At 44.6% G+C, this 23,488-nt stretch overlaps 1 protein-coding gene across 2 annotated transcripts in view; it reads left to right on the plus strand.

Annotated features, from left to right (window-relative positions):
• Positions 1-23,488, plus strand: part of DIS3L2 (DIS3 like 3'-5' exoribonuclease 2) — a 714,887-nt gene that overhangs the window by 421,095 nt on the left and 270,304 nt on the right. For both annotated transcript variants that reach the window (XM_069212876.1, XM_069212877.1), the window contains one exon: positions 18,071-18,178. In XM_069212876.1, coding sequence (XP_069068977.1) covers positions 18,071-18,178 — 108 coding nt within the window. The remainder of the gene's footprint in view (positions 1-18,070; positions 18,179-23,488) is intronic.

The raw sequence follows: 23,488 nt of genomic DNA on the forward strand, positions 1-23,488 counted from the left end.
GATTGTATCCCTGAACCCAGGAAGGGGTTGCATTGATATTAAGCACTTCCAGAGCTTTTGAGCTTTAGCTCTTTCCATTGCTAGTTTCTTCGTGGTGAGTCATATGGCCGGCATTATTTTTATTGTGACCGTGGGATTCAGGATCCACTAGGGCGAATTGTGATAAAAGGTTGTCGCAAAAGGTATTTCTAACTTGCCGGAATTATACATTTGTTATTTAGGGGGTCATTATGAACAGGTGGCGGTAGTTACCGCCACCGGCATGGCGGTCCGGACCGCCATATGTTCATTGCGGGACCGCCAAAGGCGGAACTCCACCACCGTCAGGCTACCGTGCTGACGATGGTGGAGTTCCTTATCCAACAGGGCAGCGCTGCCCGCCCCCCGGATAAAGAACCTGTGTCCACCAGCCTTTCCCTGGTGGTTTCCCCCCCCAGGAAAAGGCTGGCGGGATGGGGACCCCAGGGACCCCCGTGCACAGCCCCTTCGTGCATGTTACTGCCCTGTGCACGACGGGTGCTGCTGCACTTGCCGCACTGTTACATTGATGATGGCTCCATGTGGAGCCGTCGGCAATGTCCAGGCCTAGCATTTTGCTGGGCCGGACGGCAGAAACACTGTTTCCGCCCGCCGGCCCAGGGGAATGTTGATTATTCAGCCGGCGGGGTCCTCAATGGGCTGGCGGTCTGTGTTTAGACCGCCAGCCTGAACACGGTGGGAAATCCCGCTGGGTTCATAATGAGGGCCTAAATGCATAACGTTTTGTAGTTTAAGTGTAATAAATCTACTTTTCATTAGAAAAGGCACAAGTATATTTTTCAGTCATTGTTTTATTTTTTTTATTTAAAGAAAAGGCACTGACTGGACAATAATTTGAGTGTTGCTGCTTTGTGCCAGCAAACTGGGATTGTAAGCCACAAAACCTCCACTGATTAGGTCATGGATGTCTCTGCTTTGCTACCCTGAGAGTGGTGCTTGGTTCCCAGTAACAAGACAGTTGCAGACTTATCTCTCGTGCAGGGCTCACATCTTTCACAACTAATAGCCGATTGTCTTACACTTTGGAATACAGCTCTGTGCAAATTGCTCAACCTGGTCTGTCATGAATCCCCTAGCACCCATCACCTTGCTCAGACACACTTTCATGTACACTTTGAGGTTTTCTCCTATGGCAGCCTCGAACACCTTACCACCTCAGACTCCTCTGACCAGACAGACAGTAGGTGAATGTCCTTGACTTTCGTAGAGGAAGTTGAGGTACATCCCTTTGAGGGCTGCTTTCAAAAGGGCTGTCTCAAAGCTACTAGTTTTATCAATGATCCAAGGAGAAAAACTTGTGACCAAAAAGTCAAACACAAGTTTCCCAGGAGAATTCATTAGTCCACTAACCCGGTGTCAAAATACCTAAATGACCTGCAATCCTCAGGGAATGCTTTTATGTATCAGGTGGCTGTAATTGTGTCTATACTTCTTTAAATAGATTACAGTATCTATTTTCTTAGTCATGTCTTCCCAGGCCCTGCCACTCGTCCCAGTTTATGTAGTTTTCAGTTTTAGAATCATTGTCTAATCCCTGGCCCACATCCACCTGGACAGTAGCAACGCCTTGCTCACTGGTATCTCCAATTCTGCTGTCGCTGCCCGGCAGAGCATCCTGCACATTGCTGTGTGACACATCGAAGGGCTAAAGAGGTACAGTCGCATCACTCTCACCGGTTGCATTGTCACGAGTCAGGGGACCCCACCAGAGGTGCAGGCGTCGCAGTCACACCGCCACATAGCGCAGGGACTTAGATCAGTGCACCAACAGAAATTAGAAGTCCAGTTAAACTATGACCCGTACATGTCCTACTAAGCAATACTGTGCGCAGGTGGTATTTTCATGAATAGTCCCCCTAGGTAAGTTCATGTACTCACCGGAACACAAAATCCCCCTTCGTAAATGAATCATACCCTCAAAATAGCACTAAGAAATGTGGAGTGAAACTTTAAAATACTTATTTCTAAAACACAAGTCCAGTGCATAATAAATGAATGGGGACCACACAACCGAGAAAATAAATGCTGCTGTGTGTAATGTGGCCAGAGAATACAATACCCACAGTCCTTATATGGTTAGTACATTTGTAGCATCCTAACCCCATATTGCGACTTCTTTGCTAAATGCTAAAATTTTGTAGAAACAGAAAATATTAAACCTATGAATTATTAAGATAGATCATACAGCTTCCTTTCTCTTTGAAGAATTATTGTTTAGCTCTTTATCACAGCCCTTGCCCAGGAATTATAAGCCATGCCAGGCCGAAGGCCAATTCTCTGCTCTCCGTGGCCCGGTGCAACCCCGATTGTGGCTGGGTTTCAGAAAACTGATGTGACCTCTAATGTGATAGCAATGGTCAAGTATAGGAGGTTTTGTAGCACCTGAGCTGATTTATATTTCACGTTTATAAGTTTGGCAATGACACTAAAGTCCCAATAAGACAAAATAAGTATGCTGTTGAATGCATCTTTTTAGTTCCCATGTTGACATTTTAGCTTTCACTGTAAGCGCCCATTTTAATATGGTAGTGACTATAATATAAACAATGAACGTATGTCATCCTCAAGAGGAGTGCTACGCTTCTGCGTGTCCAAACTGTACACTGTCATAGAAAGAGATATCAGAGTTTTCAGACGAGCATACAATAACAATGGAGGAAGTTTAAATGGGCCCAGGCACAGTGTTCCTGATAGCATCAGAACTGAAGTATTCTTCATGACAGCATCAGCTATAGGACAGTAACAACCAACAAGCACCCTACCAGCTGTCTGTCAAAGGAGGCCTGTTCAAGACACAAAGCCTAGTTGTCAGCCGACTCGAAATCAAGGAGTGCGGATAGGGAAATAGCACACCCCCGGCATCTTCACCTTGGAACAGCTTTGAAGCACTAAATGAACTACTAGAATGGAACTCCTATCTGTTTACACCCAGGGCCAGACTATGAAGATGATTTTCCATCCTCCCTCCACTCCTCTGCTCTGTTGCTTTTGCTCACAATCATATTGTTCCCACCTATTCTACCATTCATAATGTTCCATTGATTCCCAGCTAGGTTCATTCTCTAGAAATTGAGACTCATCCATCTCCAGTCCAGTAAAGTTTCTTGTGCACTACTTTTTAGTCTCTGCACGGGTATTCCTGAAAGAATGCAATCAATAACAAATTCAAACCTGTATAGAGGTCCCTGTTTATACACATTTGGTCATAAAATCCCAAATAAATATGTATGAGTCCATCATAGTTCTGGTTATGGCCCTGCTGGCCTACTCATTGAATTCTAGTGGCCCAAGCTTGACTCAAGATTTAAGCTCCACCTGGGCTTGTAGATGTTACTCTACTTCAGGTCTCCTCCTAAAACTTGACTTAACTGATCCGTTTCTGCGGGTTCTGCTCAAGGAGGTCCTGGACCGTCATTGTGTAGAACCTGGGGGTACACACAGGTCCAGTGACATTGCAGGCAGAAATACATCTAGTCTAAAGAGGGTCAAGAAAATGATCTGCCAAGTACATTCTGCCTAAACTGGCATGAACCGCCCTGAAGGCAAGCATTTTGACTGCTACAACCTTTCCACCAACATGTATATTTACTGTTGATGGCCAGTTCTCTAGCGTGTTTTTCTTAGTTATGCCTGCAAATAAACTTTAATCCCACATTGTGACTCCTTGATATATGTTCTGAAAAGGTGCCTTTCTTTACTAATGGCTTCCTGCCTTCGTCTCTTCGCTGTCCATCACCCTGACTCTAATTGGGATGGTCCATGACTGAATAAGTGCAGTTGCGTTTTATTAACATTAAAGGTGCAGGGTTGGAGTGAGTACATCTATTCATTTACATATTGATTGAGCCACTACAGAGGATGTGCTATACCGTAAGTAAGTACAGCAGTGTAAGAAATTGTGTTATTATTTGTGCTGTGTGACAGCCCACCTCAAGGGATTATCACAACTCTTGTCAGGGTGAACAGTTAGTCACTACATTAACCTGAGTGCAACCCATTTTAACTATAGCACAGAGCAGACAGGCTTAACTTTTTTGTTTGAATCTCTTGTTATTGCACTTTTCATCTAAACATTATACTGCATTACAATACTCTACTTGCATTCCTGCAGAAGGGTAGTTTACATATTGTATAGATGGTGGTGCATACATGCTGTGTGTATTTCAGTTCACGTCGGGAGCGCTTTTGGCTTTGTATATTACTTCAGGTCATATAGAGCTACATACGCAGTGCTTGAAACGCTGTTATTGATACGCGGCAGTACGGGGAGGCAATTTGGAAGCGTTCATAATCCATGTGTGGTGGCGACATCAAATTTTCAGTCGTGCCCATCAGTAGAAACATATCAAACATTTTATAACAATGCAGTGTCACAACTATTTGAACTGGGAATGGGGTAGGCGGGGTAAAGGAATGAGGGTATAATCTGAGCTGCACGTAGGCGATCCACGAGGTCGTAATTACGTTTGGTCTTGAAGAGAGTGGTGGCTGCTCAGCAGCAGTAATAACGCGAAAGTCGCTAGTAATTTAACTGGGGTGTGATGAAGTGGCGGAGGGGAGGTTGTGGTAGCATGTGTGTTGTGGTCAGAGGCGTTCATGGGGTAGTGGACTTATAAAGGCCATTGCGCTTCCCAGCGTCAACACGTACAGGTGTTTTAGGTATTGAGGTGTGTACTTCAGCCAGTATTGCGTCCCAGTTAGAAGATATTGGATATTTTCGGAGGCCAAGGGTGTCTTCCCAGTGGAATCGAAGTATACTCTGCCCACACCCAAACCGTCATTGATTGCAGCCATAGTTTGGTGGGTCAAGTGAGTGCCATTTACGAGTAATGAGTCTCTTAGCTACGTTAAGTCCTGGATCTAGAAATAGGGATGTAGCTCTGTGTTTTTTGACTCTGTGAAAGAGTCCCAGAGCACAAGCTTCCCAGGAAAATGGAATGATATGGTGTATGCAGTGCTCCAGATGGTGCATCACTGCAGTCCAGTAGAAGTGTAAATGTGAGCTTGTCCATAACATGTCTAGCAAGTCTGCATTTAAGAGACAGCGTGGGCGTTCTGCATCTGTCAGATGGAAGTATCTATTAATTCTGGCAGGCATGAGACTGGCCCTTTGGGTAATATACCATTGAATTAATTCAAAACCTGGTATTGTGTGGTATCTGTATTTGACTTTTAAATTAGCTGGAGCATTATTTGTCGTAGTATGGCGTGCCCTGGTCCGTCTCCTAAGGGTCTCAGAGTGGTGTACATGGTGGGGAAGTGTGCTGATGCAATGAGTCTGCCTACCATTGTCACACACATGCAAATATTGTATGGTGAGTTACATAAGGGGTTCCAGAGATCCGATGAGTGAGCGAAAAAGGAGAAAACCACCTGGAGGTAAACCAGCCTCTTCCATTAGGATTTTATATTGAAGTAAGGTTCTGCTGTCATAAAGGTCACCCAAAGTATGGATCTCGGCGCTGTGCCACGGTGTCATTTCTGCTAATGTAGTTGTATGGGGACCACGCGGTGTCCCTAGGAGAGAGATGGCCGAAGTGTAGGGGATTGTTGCCTTAGTGAGGTGTAAGCTTCTAGAGAAGCAGCGGTGTGCCATAGGTAGATGCTGAGAGTGGGGCAAGGCACTCCTAGTGCAAGGATGCAATAAACTTAGAATTTCTGTGACATTCCAAGGTGGAGAGATTGTGGCTGTGTCAGTCAGGTGGCAGGAATCTAGCCGCCTTGAGACCCACCACACCTGAGCCACCAGGTAATAGTTTTCTAAGTTAGGGAGCGCCAGACCACCCGAATCCGACAGCCTGTATAATTTGGGTGCTACTCTACAGTGGGTATTGCTCCAAATAAATGTTTGTATGCTACGCTCCAGAGATCGGAAAAGGAGACAAGAACACACAGCGGATGATTGACAAAATAATAGAGCAGACTAGGTAGGGCTACCATCTTTAGGAGTGCCACGTGACCGATAGAGGGAGTGACTTCCAGAAGACCATCTGGGATTTGAGAGAAGTTGTGGCACAAAATAGATTCCCGTCTAATAGATTTGAATCCGAATGATACATTTTGATACCTAGGTATTTTAAAGTGTCGGGTTGCCAAGTCAGAGCAGAAGCGGTGGGTACTAGGCTAGGATTAGCATGGACGGTGTGAACAGAAAATATGATTTTGACCACTTGACATGCAGTCCAGACAATGTAGTGTGTTAATGATTTACATGGGGAAATGGGAAAGGTCCTTTAAATAAATGAGGAGGTCGTCAGCATAAAGGGACACTGAATGTGTCCCATCCCTCAGGGGTATACCCCAGCTTCGGCCCTGTGCTTGCAAGGTAGCAGCCATGGCTAGGGCAAAAAATAGAGGGGACAAGGAGCATCCCTGTCATGTGCCCCTCTCTATATTAATGGGGGTGGATACCATGTGCCCCAATTTAACTCTGGCTGTCGGTCAATTGTACAGCTAGCGCACCACACTCTTGAACTGAGACCCTAGACCAAATTGTGACAGAGTTTGGAGGAGAAATGCCATTCCACTAAATCAAATGCTTTTTCGAGTACTGTTAGACCTGGCATCTTTTGGCATATTTCCCCTGTCTTTTTGCCCTCTGACCTCCTGTTTTTTGGTTGGCTTATTGTCTGCGCACTTTACCACTGCTGAGCAGTGTTAAAGTGCAAGTGCTCCTTATGTAAGTTGTATTGGTGATTGGTTTATCCATGATTGGCATATTTGATTTACTAGTAAGTCCCTAGTAAAGTGCACAAGGGGTGCCCGGGACCTGTAAATCAAATGCTGCTTGTGGGCCTGCAGCACATGATTAGCCCTGTTAACCTGTCTCAGACCTGCCACTGCAATTTCTGTGTGTGCAGTTTTAAACTGCCAATTTGGCCTGGCAGGTGTACCCACTTGTCAGGCCCAAACCTTCCCTTTTTGTACATGTAAGGCACCCTTAAGGTAGGCCCTAAGTAGCCCCATGGACAGAGTGCATTGTGTGTTAAAGGTGGGACATGTGCTGATGTGTTTTACATGCTCTAACAGTGAAATACTGCCAAATATGGTTTTCACTGTTGCAAGGCCTCTCTCTCTCACACTCTCATAGGTTAACACGGGGCTGCCTTTAAATATCCTAAAAGTGCAGTTTCCCTTTGAGAGCAGATAGAAATCTGCAGTTTGGTGTCTCTGAACTCACAATTTAAAAAATACATCTTTTGGTAAAATTGTTTTTTAGATTGTCAGTTTGAAAATGCCACTTTTAGAAAGTGAGCATTTTCTTCCTTAACCATTCCGTGCCTCTGCCTGCTTGTGTATTCCACGTCTGGGTAAGCCTGACACTTGGGCTGTTTGTGAATCTCCACTAGACAGCGACACAAAGGGAGCTGGGGCGTGGCTTGCATATCCAAATGAATCTCCTGGACTAGAGTGTGGAGGGTGGAGCCAACACTTGCACCTGAAAGGGCTGTGCCTGTCCTCACACAATGCAGTCTGCAACCCCTTGGTGTGTGTCTGGGACGAGGACTGGGCAAGGCAGAATCTTGTCACTAACTGAGACTTTCCTTTGAAGTTTGCCTACTTCAAATGCAGAAAGGGGTATAAGTAATGGACCCAAAACCCAAAACTTTTAGAACACTTCTGGGTCAAGAGGAACCTCTGTCAAGGATAAGAGCTGAAGAGCTGGAGGAGGAGTACTGAGCCCGCCAGCAGTTGCTGTTGAGGGAAAAGTATTTGTTGTGCGCCTGCACCAACACAGGAAGTTAGACAAATAACCATTAGAGTTCACTTCTTTGTCCTGGATACAAGTGGACACATGTCCAGTCCTTTAAGGCTCTGCTCATGTCACAGTTAGCATGTCCAGCTCTCTTCAGTTCCTCTGCAGGTGCAGATATTGTTTTGATGGGGTGCCTTGGGCCGCTCCACTTATACCTGGCACTAGCTTAGTGGGTGCTGATAACTCCTGGGTACTCCCTAACCAGTGGGGTTAAACGTTTCTGGAGTCAACACAGTAGTTCCTGTTTGCATTACCGAAACAGCCCCAAAAGGGCAGGTTTCAGGCATTTTAAAGATGGTGAAAGTCTTCCACCACACTAAACGTGGGGGATTGAGGGCTGTGGATGTGTAGGGGAGTGCACTATAGTAATCACATCTAACACAGAAATCCAGTTTGAAGCAGACCCTGATGCTATGGTGTCAAGATAATGCCCACAGCATGCCCCTTGCACATTTCGTTGAGCTTAGAGGTGTCCTCTGTGGCCATTCAGGTCAGCCTTTTGAGTTCTACTGGGAGTAATTTTACACCTCTTCACATCACCCCCCCCAAACCCCTCCCCCCCACCCCCACCCCCCTTTCCCTGGCTATGCTCAGAGTTGCTGGAGAGTTAACGCACATTAGCGTCCAAAATGTTCAGACAGGTAAAATATACCTTTTTAATGTTGCTTTTCCTTAATATTTATTGAAAAATCGGACCCTTAAATTGGATTTTCAATCATTATTAAAAGTAGTTATTTTTTCTCGTCATTGGACAGCTAGGCCTGTCGCAGTGAAAATAGCTTTTGGCGCCTCGTCCCTGTATGGACATGATAATAATAATTGTCGTCTTGTCCCACATTTAAAATCCAGGGACCCTGCCTCGTGGGCTACAAGGCCTTCTTAAGGGTGACTTAAATTTTGAAAGGGAGGTCTTTGTGACAAAAAGGTTCTTTTGAGAGTTTGTACTGCAGATCTTACGCCGAAGCAGTTCGGCTACCCTGGTTCGGCCTGTAGCCACGTATGCGCTGCCGCTGTGGTGGGTGGCACAATAGTTAGTGGGGGTAAAATGCAGACTCCTACTGCCAGCAAAAATATAAGGTCCAGCAAAAGCCCAAAAACCCAGGGTGACCCCTGCGGTAAGGGCAAATTTCCTACAAACAGACCGAGTACACCAGGGTGGGTACACCCAAGATAGCCTCCAGCTTGAAAGATTCAGTGGTTTTGAGATACACACATGCACACAACCACCTTTGTCCACTGAACATCACATTCCCTTCCGAAGAGCACCCCCTTGTGTGGCTGAGGGTCTCAGAGTCCTTTTTACTGGAATCCACATTACACGATTGCATTTGCAAAGTCACCCATGTTTAAATGCCACAGTGGGTCCCAGTCTGGTCTATGGCTCAATGAATAGTAGTTCATCAGGTTTAAGCTTTATAAACTCTGACTGGTCACACATTCATCTCCTGGTATGCCCTTTTAACCTGCTCTGCCCCGACTTGCATCAGAGAGTGGTGTCGTCAGGAAGCAGCCTTGGAATTTTGGTCCTGGTCTCAGGCTGTCTATGTGTAGTTTTCCACAAGGAAGAAAACTCTAAGTAGTTTCGAAAATCTGCATTCCTACAAACAGGTGACGGCACACGTTGCTTTCCTGGAGCACAATAGGGATTTCTGAAGTTTGTTTGTTTTCATACTTCAAAAAGTTTGAAAGTGCAGCTCAGGCAGCGATCCAAAGTTGATTACACTTAGAATCGCTTGTGTTTATAAAGCGCTTACGAAAGTGCTAATCTCTGCACAAAGGAAGTACAGTAACACAACCTGGGCTCTGCCCCAAAGAGCTTACGGGCAGTGTTCTTACGCAGGTACGTATGTTTAAGCCAGGCCCTGGAAGGCGGAGCAAATTGTCCCAAGATCACTTAAGTGGCAAAGCTCAAATTGACCTCAGGACCTCCCTAATTCCCAGCTAATGCTGTAACCATTAATCTAGACCACAGTCCTTCTCCGTGCGCCAAGGAAAGCTTAGTCACCTTAGCATGCGATTCTGCACGTCCGACTGTTGTGCTGTCAAACCTACTTCAAGCTCACGTTGGAACAAGAGTCCGTGAGCGTCATCATGTATAGGAACAAGTGACAGGCGGTTGGACCAACACACTTTCTTTGTCCAGCCCCCTGGATCTGTGATTCACACTCTTTCATTTCAAGTGGAAGCTGATCTCCATGGTCTTGCATGAGGTGTGTTTTAATGACTTCATTGATCAAAGCAAACGTGTGTGCAGTTTAAAGGACCTGCTACAGAGACATGGCGTGCCCATCCAGAAACAAAGACGTTCCATAGGTTAACATGGAGCTGCTCCCCTCATTCGATAGATTTCATGTCAGGGGCCTTATTCCAGCTGACCTGACAAGCAGGACCTTTTTTTTAAGTTCAGCCTTGAAGTTCATGACTGAGAGCTGATGGTCTTTTTCTTGATTTTGCAGTAGTCCATTGATTGAAGGTGCTAATACAGTTTATCATTACATATTTATGTCAGACTTTTAGGGTTATGTTTGATAGTATTTGTCTAGGTATGTGTGTGATGTGTTAGGTTACAAAGAATAAGTAACAAATTGGCAATTCATGTAACGTCACCCACTGATGAATGAAGCCTCTGGTGCAAAGGATCAGGCTGGCGTAGGGAGAGCCTGGGAGCAGAGAAGGGTCTCAGGTATCACTTCAGTTAGAGTTGGGTTCACTTCGAGGGATGTAATATGTCTTTGAAATAGGAGAAGGTTGGAGAAGATCTCTAAAAACGAGGCTGATGCAGGGTGTTGAAGCTTTATAACTTTGTTTCCTATGCCTTGTTCACACTCTAGAGATTGTTACTCCACAGTAATCACGAGCCTGTCCTCCAGGTGCAGGCCTACAATTCAGGTTAAGAAATCTCCTCCGCTGTAGTTCGCCCCTAGGTGGTTGGAGTAATAATGTCCTAATGACTCAGTGGTTGGAAGTGATTCTGCTATGTGGCACAGCCATTCGGTTACGCTTTAGTGGTATCTTTCTAGAATGACCCTAGGTATAGGATCCTTTGCTTTCAACCCATGACCCATCAGTGTAAATCCTTCAGGGTATCCCAGGGTAGGCATCAGTAAACAAACTTAGTCCTAACGAGAATGTATCATGACTTAATTCACAACAGCTGTGGCCGCACAGTGACTCATAGGACATCATAATAAGAGTCTGACCTAAGTTAATAAGCACAGGACCTGAAACCCAATTATCCAGCAGTTCAGCTGCAGCGGCTGTTGAAAAGGACGTGCAGCTATCGGTATCCAGTGGGGGTTCGCGATAAAGACGGGCACTGGGGGTGCTACATTGTGTGAGCCAATTCTGGATGAATTGAGAATGACAGCATCCCACTCTGGGCCGCCGGACATGTCCAGAAATGGTGGGCCGGGATACCTAAACTAAGCTAAACTGTGACATTCTGACCAGGGATCGCTTTGTGTCTGCCAATATTTCAGGAAATACAACTGAGTGATAGATGCCCATGGGTTGTTGCTGCCATTGAAAGGGACCTGTTTGAAAATGGAGTAATCTACACATTTGAAGCAATTAACGACGTATGTATGGGTGACATAGGCATTCATTAACAATATTGCACAGCTTGAGAGCACCAGCATATTACATAGACGTCAACACATTTAAGGTGAATTAGACAGGAACTTACTGAAAAAGAATGGAATATACCAAAAAGGTGTCAATAAACCCTTGCTGCAAGTTTACGCAATTTAATTTTTTACACCAGAATTTCCTCACCCTGGCAAGAGTAACCAGTATGTACCCTTGGGTGACTGGTCACTGCCTCACATGCCATAAGCCAGAGAGAGACTTCTGTCACCTGGTATGGAAATGTGCAATGATGGAGATATCGGATAAAATAATGGAGGAGACACCAATGAAAAGCATACTTTGCAACATGCACAGACCGGAAAAAAGTACAATCTGCTCGCAGACTCTTTGATCTAGACGAATACTTGTTATTCGTAGAATATCCATGACTTAGAATGCAAGAGAGGTGGTCAACACCAAAACACGGTTAACCGATCTTACAAAGTGGGCAACAGCAGAGATTGAAGCCATCACAATCCAACAAAAGTTAAAGGGGAGGGGACCATGCATAATGATTGGGATACTGGGGTACTCTCCAAATAGCCCTAACAACAAGGACTGACCAGCTCCCCCATCCCTCGTGTAAAAAAAAATAAAAAATACATAAAGACTTTTGGGTGACAACAGGAGCTGCTGATGCTCAGAAGACACTAGACCAATGGTTCCCCCAAGACACCGAAAGCGTATTATGTAAGAGTCGCAACATGTGAGTGCAACCAGAGATGGGACCAGAAGTGAAAGGTGAGAGCTCCAGAATGCCAAAGATCCTCAGTATGTCAAAGAGGGTGCAGACCTAGAATTGATCTGACTCCATGATAGTATTGTTGCTTTCATAAACAAACGACAGAACTGACCGGATGAGTTTTGTTTAAATTAAAGTTCAGTTTAGTTGCTGGCCTTAATCAGGAAAACACACACATTGTTCAACCTGTCACTAAAAAGTCCTACAGTCTACACGTCTGGGCTTCATTTATAAAGGAAGATGTTTATTGTACCATGACTTTAAAAACCAATAAAAAGCAATACAAAAATAGCTGAAACGCTAATGACTAACTTGACTAAGCCTGCAGATATAGTGTAAAGTATTTTGTTCAATTCGTATTTAGGTTATTTAAGGTTCCCCAGCATTGGATCTTCGATAGATTGGCATGTTTTAAAGTATTCCCCCTCGAGGGTGAGAGTTCGAGTATCAATACATTTATTTAGAATGGATGAATGGGAGATTTGCAGAGCGCGTGGCTACTCTGAGGCGTCACCCGGCGCTAACGAGCAAAGCCCATGATGCGCACCAACCAAACAAGAACGGAGCCCATGATGCGCACGGACCAAACAAGAACCTTACCGCTGCTCAGAAAGAACCAGGTTTTAAGCTTTTTGTGGAATGTGGTCTCATCAGAGATGAGGCACATTTCACGTGGAAGCTCATTCCAAGCTTTAGCAGCACGCAAGGGAAAAGCTTTGCCACCCCTTCGGACGTGCTTGAAGCGCGGGATTGACAAAATGGAAGCAGAGTGCAGCGCTATGGGGGGGGGGGGGTACTGGACAAATCTTTTCACCAGATAGTCTGGGCTAGAGAGATACACTGCCCTATGAACCAAAACCAAGGCTTTGAATAAAATCAGTTTCTTGACGGGCAGCCAATGGAGTGCTTTCATGGCCATCAAGGTTGAAGAACACCTAGGCAGATACACAAGACGCCTATCAGCCGCATTTTGGACCATTGCAGGCGATTCACCAGGACGTCCGCTGCTCCTAGATAGAGGGTGTTCATGTAGTCCAGGTGCGAAGGGATCAGCGCATGAATCACCACTCTTCTCGCCTCCAAAGGCAGGAGGGGAAGATTTATTTTTATTTTAAGAGTGCAGAGCATTGCAAAGCATTGGCCCACCACCAGAGAGCTATAAAAATGGCATAATGTGAAGTCTTGCTTTCGCTAGTAGAGCCACTAGTCTTGTTTTCAGCTGATGTTGTGCCTAGGCCTAGGCTCTGACCCTAAACTCAACCTTCAGATTCCCTCTGTGTATCATCTGATTTAGAGCCCTAAAGGAGAGAGCTTTTTCTCCAATGTTCTGAAGGAAATGCTGTAACAAAGCCTTCATTTCTTCAGGACTTCTGCTCTCTGTAGTCTGCTGATACTCAGTGTTTTCATAGTTTCCTAGGCATTTTGTCAGTATCTCAGATAGGGAATTTTCGGGGCAGATTTACCTACAGCTGTGATCCTGGGGTGAGAGTCCACAGTGTGATTCTTTTGTTCGCCAGTTAAAATTGTGGTTGAAAGTCAAAAACACAGAGGCCTTTTGATGTGGCATGAAACTACTAATTTCTTACTGAACCTTTTCTCTGAATGTCTGCTACCTCCTCCCCCGCCACTTACAATAGTAAGCGGTACATGCAGTATTCCTCATCTAGGAAACTGAAGGACAAAGAAGGTCAGTCGTCTTCACGTGGAAGAGTCTTCTGGGAGTGAGCATGCAGGGGATCTGGACTGTGGATCTTGGATCTCAGAAAGCCTCAGCGCTAGCCTGCCCTCCCAAGAGAAAGAGTTGTAAACTGCAGGAAAAGGGGTTTAACAGAGTGAAAGCAGTGAGCTCCCAAAGAACCGCTAAAACAGATTCAGTATTCTGTCCCCCGTGCCTGCTAGACCTGATTCTTGGCGTAAACTTAAAAGTGTAAGAAGTCAATGCATTAATTTTCCTTTTGGCAAACTGGGATGGCGATCAGGTAATTCTAGATATAGGAGACTGCCAGAAGTGACCCTTTTCAGTGGCCCATTAAAAGTTCCAGGGTGTACCTTTAGATGTTCTCAAGTGTCAAAGAAAATGATACATGAACTCCCAGAACATTCTGTGCATCCGTTTCCAAGCAAGACCATCCTTCTTCAGAGGTCCTTCTCTCTCAACCTGATCGTATAGGTCGATCGAGTCATCTCTGAAAACTCTTTGATGCTATCCTGACTTATCTGCCGCACTTAGGTTGAGGTCGACGAGCATGACCATAGAGAGGAAAGTGATGAGGACAATGCATGCCATGGCTTCATGAATCAGGCAGGGGCTTACAAGTGCAGCACACATTATATCCTTCTCCAGAACAGGAGGGAATGGTCTCCACTTGATGATGATGCATCTAATATGTTCTAGTTGGAAGCTGGCAAGAACATTTTATGATTAGCCTTGAGAAAACTTTTTTCATGTTCCTCAAGGAAAAATCTTATCAGAGGCCCGGCTATGATAGGCTAAAAAGAAATAAAATTGAAAATATGGCAATGGCCTTGGCTTTGCAATTGGCTTTGTCAAACTCTCAGGAAATTATAGTAAAGAACTTTGGTGCATGGTTATCCAAAACCATCAAATGAGACTCATGTTACAGGGCTGGTGCATGACTCTCCAAGTCCGTGTGACTCAAACAACTGTCTGGAGGAAACAAACTGGCTGGAGTATTGAACAGAGAATGATAGTGTGCCGCCATTGGGAACTAGATCGGTTTCAGATGCAGAAACTCTGTGTGTTGCACAGTGGACCACAGATCAAGTCGATTTACTTCGGACAGGAAGTGCAAACTTGTCACAAGTAGTTATTTTCAGTAGGAGAGATTAATTTATCTAGCCAACCAATAAGTACTTTCCCACAGGTACCGCTTCAGCTTGGCCATGGCAAGCGTGGTGTACAAGCTTATTAGATTCCACTACAATCAGTTGCCTGCAAATTGAAGTCCCATCCGCATTTCTTCATAAAGAAAGAGGGATGAGTCCTACATCACAACCCCACTTTGAGTGTACAAAACAGAATACAAGGAGTTTAGTCACCCATACATAGGTAGATCCTTTTAAAAGCAAGTCTTAAGCAACATATTTTTGCCTTTAGTGAACGAAAGCTATCAGAAAACATTCCATCACTAATCTGTATTGAAAATATGCCATAGGTTGACATCTATATTGATGATACATTATATATCAGCTGAGGATGAATTTTAGATTTTGAGTGGCAGAAACTTACATTATCCGAATATTCAATATGAAATCAGCCAAGCATATAGTTACTCCACCAAATTAAGGGGCACAATATTCCGAAGAAGAAGCAAAATGTGTAAATTGCCCTTAAGAAGTCCAGTAATGAGAAAGATGAAACACTGTCATCGATCCATGGCACAGTTTTTTTTTTTTTTTTTTTTTTTTTTTTTGTTAATGGTGTAACTAAAAAAGAACTAAAGTTTTCCACTCTTGGATGAAACTTCATCTGGTTATAATACTTTTCAACAAGGGCGTTCTGCTGTTTATTTCTACACTAATAAAAAGAACACACCCAAGGTTTGTTAAAAAAAAAATATGTACAAACAAACATAAATAAATTGGCTTGTTCACATGTAAATTGGTCTTAATCCTCTTCAACCTTTCAAAAGCCTTCTCATGTTTAACCTTGGAAGACCATTATTGGCATTAAACAACTGAGCGCTTTTAATAAATGTCATTTTTTGTAAACATCTGACCAAGACCGCTTGAATGAGCATTGGCTTCAAGTAGGGAGAGAGCAGCCACCTCGGAAACCCAGATTGTAATAAGACCCAAATGAAACATCACAAAAAGTCTTAAGGGTGGGAGAGGGAGCAGGGAGGCAGTGGTCTAGGAATCTTACCTGCTCCCCCTGATGTGTTCTCAATCATTACGCTGGTTTTTAAATGCACTTATAATGAACTTGAGCTGCTTTAAAACAAAAAAGTTTCCCTTTTTAGGAAAACAAATTCAGAGCAGGATGTCTGAAGTCTCTTGCAGGCCACTGTGCCTGTGTTCTTCCCCATTCACACGAGGTTGAAAATCAAGAAATCTAAGCACAGCTCGTTAGGCAGCTCTGATCTCTGTGCAACACCCTCCGCATGGGGAGTGTTCAGTGTGGCTGGTTAGCACATAGGTAGCATCGCTGGTTACATCCTGGTTATCAAGATGGATCTTGCAGAAGATGGAAAGAACTCTGTGCTTAGATATGCAACTGTAGGATTTCATAAAATGCCTCTCGGGAACTCCCTTGACTTGCCAACCGGTGCATGCCTGGGAACTCAACCGTGCAGTAGAAGCATTTGAGCGGCCTCTCTGAGCCCTGGGTGAAGCCACGAGAAATATATTTAGCCTTCTTACTTGCACAAACCTCTAAAGTGTTTATTCTTTATTAGGTTTTACCTATTGAGGGGCTTCTGACATTGAGTACGAAACCCTTGCTTTGGAGTGTTGCTTAAATCAGCTGGCGGCCGTCTTAGTTGGGCCACTGTGAATAGCTGAGGGGTGGCTGGACCATGAGCCTCTTACACACCGGCCAGTGGCGGAATAAATTCATGGATGTGTGCTCTAAGTTAGCCACCCTATCAAGCTGAGACAGGAGCAAACCTTTCAGAAAGCTGTTTATATCTGGGGTAATGCGGAGGTACATATTGAGTAGCCGAAGAAAAATGAACTTTGTTTCATTATGTTTTTCTAAAATATTTATCGCTTGAGGGTATTTGCTACAATGCTTTTCCAGGTGAATGAATATGCTACTGTATTTGTATACTACTCTTTACAAAAAAAACTAAAATAAAAAATAAAAGCAGTTGGTGGCTGCACATGCATTCCTTCAGAAGGCTACAGCAACAGTAGAAAAGAGACTCACCTGCTGTTGAAACCAAGAAGATGGTAAAAAGAGTACATAAGGGGCAGAGGAGGCCCACAAGATAGTCACGATGGGTCTAGGTGGGCAGTCGGACAAGGGTCTACCCTTCTCTGAAGAGGCCATAACAAGGCAGAACATGATGTGCCCCGTCTGTGTCGATAACGGTGCAGAGAAGCTTGAGACACTGAGTAAGAGCTCGCTCAGTGCCACTGGTAGACTCATCCAGGACTTTGCAGACTCTCCGGGACAGTTGTAGAAGGATCACACGGCGAAACTTATACTTTCTCACTCTCCCTGCTGCCTAAATGTGAATACAAAAAACTGCTCGAGAGAGGCACAAGCGGTTCTGTGGGACCTCTTTAAATTGGGGAGGGGGGAGGCTGTATTTCACTTAAATTCCAAATTTAAATAATATCAGTCTATGGAATGACAGACGCTGTAGAATTGATGGCTCTTATGATATATTGTCATCATTGGTGAGTGATTGCCTCTTCCTCTATGAAGCTTAAATATTGAAATATGGGCACACTGGTGCGCAAGAATCCGAATGTGGTTCCCGGGGTGCATCTTAAACCCGTCCACCGAAGAGGAGGCTTGAAATGCTTGCCGTCGTTGAATGATGCCATTGCTAGATAAATATGGTTTACAGGTACCTTTTTCATACATCAGATATCAGTGTTTGTCTAAAGTCTTAGAGACCCACGTTTGGATTTTCTGCCTTAAATCTTGTTTCAGAAGGTCAGGTATATGTTGTTAGCAGTACTTGTAGGTAAAACCGGATTTCCCCATGAAAGTCGTCATGTTTATGTCTTTTGCATGCCCATAATGTCTGCCTCCATCTAGGGTGGAATGTCTTGGTAAGTGGTTGCCCAAGCACCACGTGTTCTGTTGCTAAAGGGAAATGTCTCTGTTTAATTAATCTTTGCCTTAGCTTGGATGTCTGACTGCTTCCTTTCCATTTTACAATACATGTCTTAACTCTTCTTTCTGTGACATGTCTCTCCTGTTCCCTCAGGTGATTCCCATGCTGCCCCGGCTGCTGTGTGAGGAGCTGTGCAGTCTCAATCCCATGGCGGATCGCCTGACCTTTTCTGTAATCTGGAAGTTATCACCAGACGGAAAGGTAAAGCTTTTCACTCCATGAAGTTGTGGGGTTTGTGTAAGGGTGAATATACATGGTCTGTCAACATCACAACTGGCACCGGTCACACTAAAGAACTGTCCAGTTCGGAAGAAAGATGGATTTAGGTATGAGAGGTGTCTGGCGGTCCAGCACGCGTCCCCTCCGGTCAGATTTAGTATCAGAAAGTGTGTTGTTCCGCAGGTCCTACTTACTGGCAATCTGTGGGTGGATGGACTTATTCTGGTCACTGGACGTATCCTTTCCAAGGCGCAGAGATGCTCACCAACCGAACTGGCAGGCTTCATCCTTGGCCCGTGGTCCTTGTTGGGTGGGCGTCTCAGTAGCCAACGGGCCCCACATGGGGGCTCTTTGCCAGAGATATTTTATGTCCGAGTCTGATGTTCGTCAGACAAAACAAAAGATATTTGCCCTTCTCTGTCTAGGTAGGAGGGCATGAAGTGAGTTGGGACAGTGTTCATATTTAAATTATCTATGGAATAGTAACTTGTGGGATAATATTGACACTTGAGTTCTAGAGCATGGCCAACATGTTTCTTATTTTGGTGCCCAGAAGAGGTCGGTGGCAGTTCTTCAGGGCCGTTTCCGGTACCCTAATGTACCCTGCTCCATACAAAGATGTACCCATGGCGATACAGATCATGAAAACCAATGGTACTTGGTTAGTACGATAACTCCTCTCCTGGGGGGTATCATTCTTTGAGATGGGAGCTCGTAAGGTAGTTGGTTGGGCGCCGTTAGCAAAACATGGATGAAACCTTCTCCTTTTACCCAACTGCTCATGAATAAAGAGACTGCGTTTGGCCTACTCGCATCCATGGTCCACTCCTGCGGGTGATGCTCCAAGCATCCTGAAAAGGATACATCCATTGACCTAAGCTAGTCACCTTACCAGAGTGCACTGAAGTCGGACACGCGGGACAGCGCACTTTTTTGATTCCCAGAAAATGTCTACCCAGGTGAATAGCATAAAATTCTAAAATTACCGTATCTTTTAAATGCTGTCTGTTCTGTCCTTGGTTTGAGATGAAACACGTTTGTATCGAGCACTTTCATGGCTGTTCTTTCACACTTTCATTTATTTTTTCCTTCCAGAGTTTTGACTTAGCACTGCATTTCTATCCAGGTTCTACGTTTTGTATTTTGTATTTCTTCTTATTGCCTGATTGGTATCCTTTCCTGCCTATGCAGTAGCAGCTGCTCTCACAGCTTTGTGGGCAATTCCCCGGGCTGATATTTGTGCAATCCCCCCTAGACTGGATTGAATGGTTTACCTATCCTGTATCCTATATTTATGGAACCTTGAATAATGGTACGCGTCTGCGCCCCCTGGTTGAAACAACCGGCATAATTCCAGGCTGGTGAGCTGCTCTAAGTCGGGAAAGACCCTTATGGATATTTCTACCAAGTGCTTAGCTCTGAGCGAACCATGTGAGGCTTCTCGAGTGACCAGCATCCAATTTCTTTTGTTCCGTGCAGTGCACTCTTCTATCCCTCTTTAAGTGCAAGATCGTTGATCCAACAGCTAGCCCTATCAAGAGCATGTTTTGGTGCCATCCTGGTCCCATCCCAAGATTCCCGGGGCCTGCCCAGTGCCCCTGGTCCCTTGCCTTCTTCCCGTGACTTGTAGGAACTGAGGTATGGGCCCAAGAATTCAACTGCAACCCTTGAGTGGTAATCAGAGATGATGACTGGATCTTTCTTCACCTGACTTGAATATTGACTAGTTTTGGGTTGGCGTGGCTTTGTTCATCTTGTGGCATAATGTTTCTGATTCTTAGTAAAATCTTAATCCTTTGAACAACAGTGACCAGGTACTGACTTCATTGCGTACTGTGTCATACTGTGCTTGGATCGAACCCTGTATGACGCATAGAGTACAGATGAATTCTCGAAAAAGCTACCATTCAAAGTCAGATATACAAAATCTTGGTTAGGCTTCCATGGTGCTATAGTACTCTTTTTGAGACGACATGAGTGATTGACAACCGAACCCTCCAAGGACTGCATATTAAACACTGCTTTCCCACTAGACCAAAAGAAACGACCATAGTTTTTCTCTGTGGACATTTATAGATTGTAAACCCATACCCTTGAGGCTCTAGAAAAGAGAAGCATAGTGGGAACCATGCATCGCTTCTAGAGTAGCAAAAAGCAAAATGACGCTACGATAAAATAAACAGGGCCTTTACCTGCATCCAAAATGATAAATGTTCTTGGGTGGTCCTAGGTCTGGTAAGGGAGTTCCTGAGTGCACATCATTCTCTCAAGCATTTTTCTGCGAAAGGTGCCTTTTTGACCAGACGTTTTTGGGGGGGGGGGGGGGAGCAAGTGTACATCTAATAAGGGAATGTTTCAGTAAATGATCATCATGTCTTGTAAATAGACACAGTATATCATCCAAAAAGTTTTCAAGACGTTCCTTATAAACTGAGAAACAGTGCAGTGATTGAAATTGTTTTAGTCCAAGTTCCATTCTGGCTCTGGGCCTGTGCATGTGCTTTAATCAGCGTGGCACAGAACTTTGCAGAGTTTTTCTCAGTGGAATTCTGTGGAGCCACATAAAAATTCTGGGAGATTCTGCAGAGTTCCGCCAATGGACAGAAATTATCCATGTTGCGCTGCTCATGCTGCAAATTTAGCGGCAGTAGCGCTGAGAAATCAGTACAAACGGCACCAGGAGGTTCACAAGAGCACGTTGCCCTTTGAATTGATTTTTCTTCCTCTCGAGTATAAAATCTACTTGAGAAGCAGTCCTCTGACCACACCCGCCCACGTTAGAAAATTATGCTAGGGGATGCCAGATATCGCTCACGCTTACATTTCTGGAGCTGGGTGGGATAAAATTCTACCACATGCCGATTGGTGGAATTTGGCTGGAACTCCGCATTACAAGAGTAATGCGCGGGTAGCCAGATTACAACAATTCCGCGTGTGCAATGGAATATTCCTCCCACCCCTAGTTTTAATCTGAACAGGAGACTTCCTGGAAGCCATTGGCTGCGTTGCCACTGTTGAATTTAAAAACTAAGAAGGGATTTGCCACATATTCTTTGGAAAGAAAAGGAAAGAAAGAAATGGCAAGCACTTTCTCACGGATGTTTAGATAGTAAAAACATGTTGTAGACACTGCAGAGGTTTATGCTGTAAGAGAAAGGCCCGGGTCACTCTAGGTGCATATATTGCAGACTCCTGCATGGGGTGATGGCACATTCCAAGCAGTTAGGCTGGAGCGTGTTATCCCTGCTAGACATATTGTTCCTTGTTAACAAGATTTCTGATGTATGTGGGATAGAACTTCAAAAATGCTTTCATCCACCACTGAGTATCCCCAAAGGTGGCCGGTAAGAGTAGTGAAGAATTGTTGCCTTGAAATTGATATTTAATGTTGAAATTAATTTGTATAAACTGAGACAGGTACTTTGTAAACATGATGTAGACTATCTTAAATGCAGATGCATATTAAACAGTAGTAGTGAAAAGTTAAAACCATGTGGCACGACCAAACAGGATAGGATGCTTTGGTGGAGCACTCAAAAGGGCCTACTTGGGCCAAAGGTAAAATTGATTGGAGTGGAATGAGCGTATCCAGTCGATAACCAAACCACTTTCAGATAGGCATCAAAGTAATAGCTTGTGATGGACAGAAGAGTCTTGCAGATTGTTCCTAAAGTGGTTTCTCTACCTTTTCTCCCCTGCCCACCCAATATTCGACCAACATGAGATCAAATGTGAGAAAAGCATCTGTGAATCCTCCCGTAAGAAGAATGCCTCTTTTCTCCAAGGGTGAATCGAGCGTGTCCCAGCCTAGAGAAAGTCAGCGGTTGTCATACCCACTACTCCCATTATCCAGAAGAAGGACGGCGATCTCTGGGTTATCGTGAATCTCGGATCCCTGAACGTCCTTCTTGCAGAAGGACAAATTCAAAACGCTCACATTGGCTCAGCTTCCAGGAGACCGATGTTGGAGTTACAGGATGCGTATTTTCATATACCCGTCCAGCAGTTACGCCTGTGGACCACAGGCGCTACTCACATTTTGAAGTAGCCTAAGAGCATTTCCAGTTTGTTATTCCCCCCTTCGGCCTTGCCAGCGCCCCTTGGGTGTTTATGAAAGTGGTTACATTCATCACTGTCGATCTTCAAACGTCGGGAGTTCCTGTATCTCGATGACTGGCTGTTGAAAATGGGCTCAACGAAATCAGTTGTGGACTACCTCCGGACGGCGCCGAAGCTGAGGATTACCATAAAGTCCCACCTGGCTTCATCACAGGGCTTCCATTCATTGGGGTGATGCTGGACACAATAGAATTCCACCCCCTGTAATGAGTCCAGGGTATTCAGTGCATGATCCTGATCTTTCAGGCTTGATCAATTATCCTTTTGCATCCTCCTTTTCGACTGCACCAGGTGGCCTTATGCAAACAACATTTTTATTCAATTTTTTGGTGGTCCAGTCAGCCGCCAAATGCTGCTAATCCGAGAACCTTCTCCACTTTGTATGAGATTTTTTTGCTTCTTCATCTTTGACAAACTCCACTTCCGTTTCATGTGAGGCAGATTGACCGCCGGTTGCGTGAACGGCTTGGGCAGCTGCTAAAGCAAATCTCTCCACGTAAGGTGGACAAGCACCGCGCATGTAGATCTCCGTAGGACACCAGTGAAGCGGGATCAGCACATGCAAGGCAGTTATCTGCGGTAATGTCCTTCCAGTGATCTGCACCTTCAAAGAGCTTAGTTCATTGCTCCAGCTGGACCTTTAATGACAAGTAGAATGTGAGGGTGGTAAGCTGGAGACGGGGCTAGTACATCTGCATGCAAGGGCTGGAGCAGAGATGATGATTGGATCAGGCGTCTGGCCCCCGTGTGTGGGAGGGCTCATGATTGGCTGCGCTAGATGAAGCATGTGTGCGGTCTAGCCAGGGTCGTGCTATGACACAGATGAGTCAATCTACTTAATTAGGAAGTCCACATAAAACATACAGATATAAAATACACACACCAAACCAATAGGATAAAAGCCGAAATGCTCCCAAAAGCATAAAATATTACCTTCATTGTAAAGGTAAAAACATTTTAGAACATTAAAAACGTGGATACAAAACATTTCATTTGACAAGTTAAGCAACAAATGCTTAGCCTCAGCAGTCGTGCAAAAGAGAAAAAAAAAAGGGGTCTCCACCACTTAAGACAATATAAAAGCAAAGTTGGTCATGTAAACAGAACATGTTTTAAATCCTGGATGCCGTTTTTACAAAAGTGACATATGCTTGGGGTACCATACCATTTGGA

This window comes from Pleurodeles waltl, chromosome 11 (assembly GCF_031143425.1).
Source record: "Pleurodeles waltl isolate 20211129_DDA chromosome 11, aPleWal1.hap1.20221129, whole genome shotgun sequence".
NCBI lineage: Eukaryota > Metazoa > Chordata > Amphibia > Caudata > Salamandridae > Pleurodeles > Pleurodeles waltl.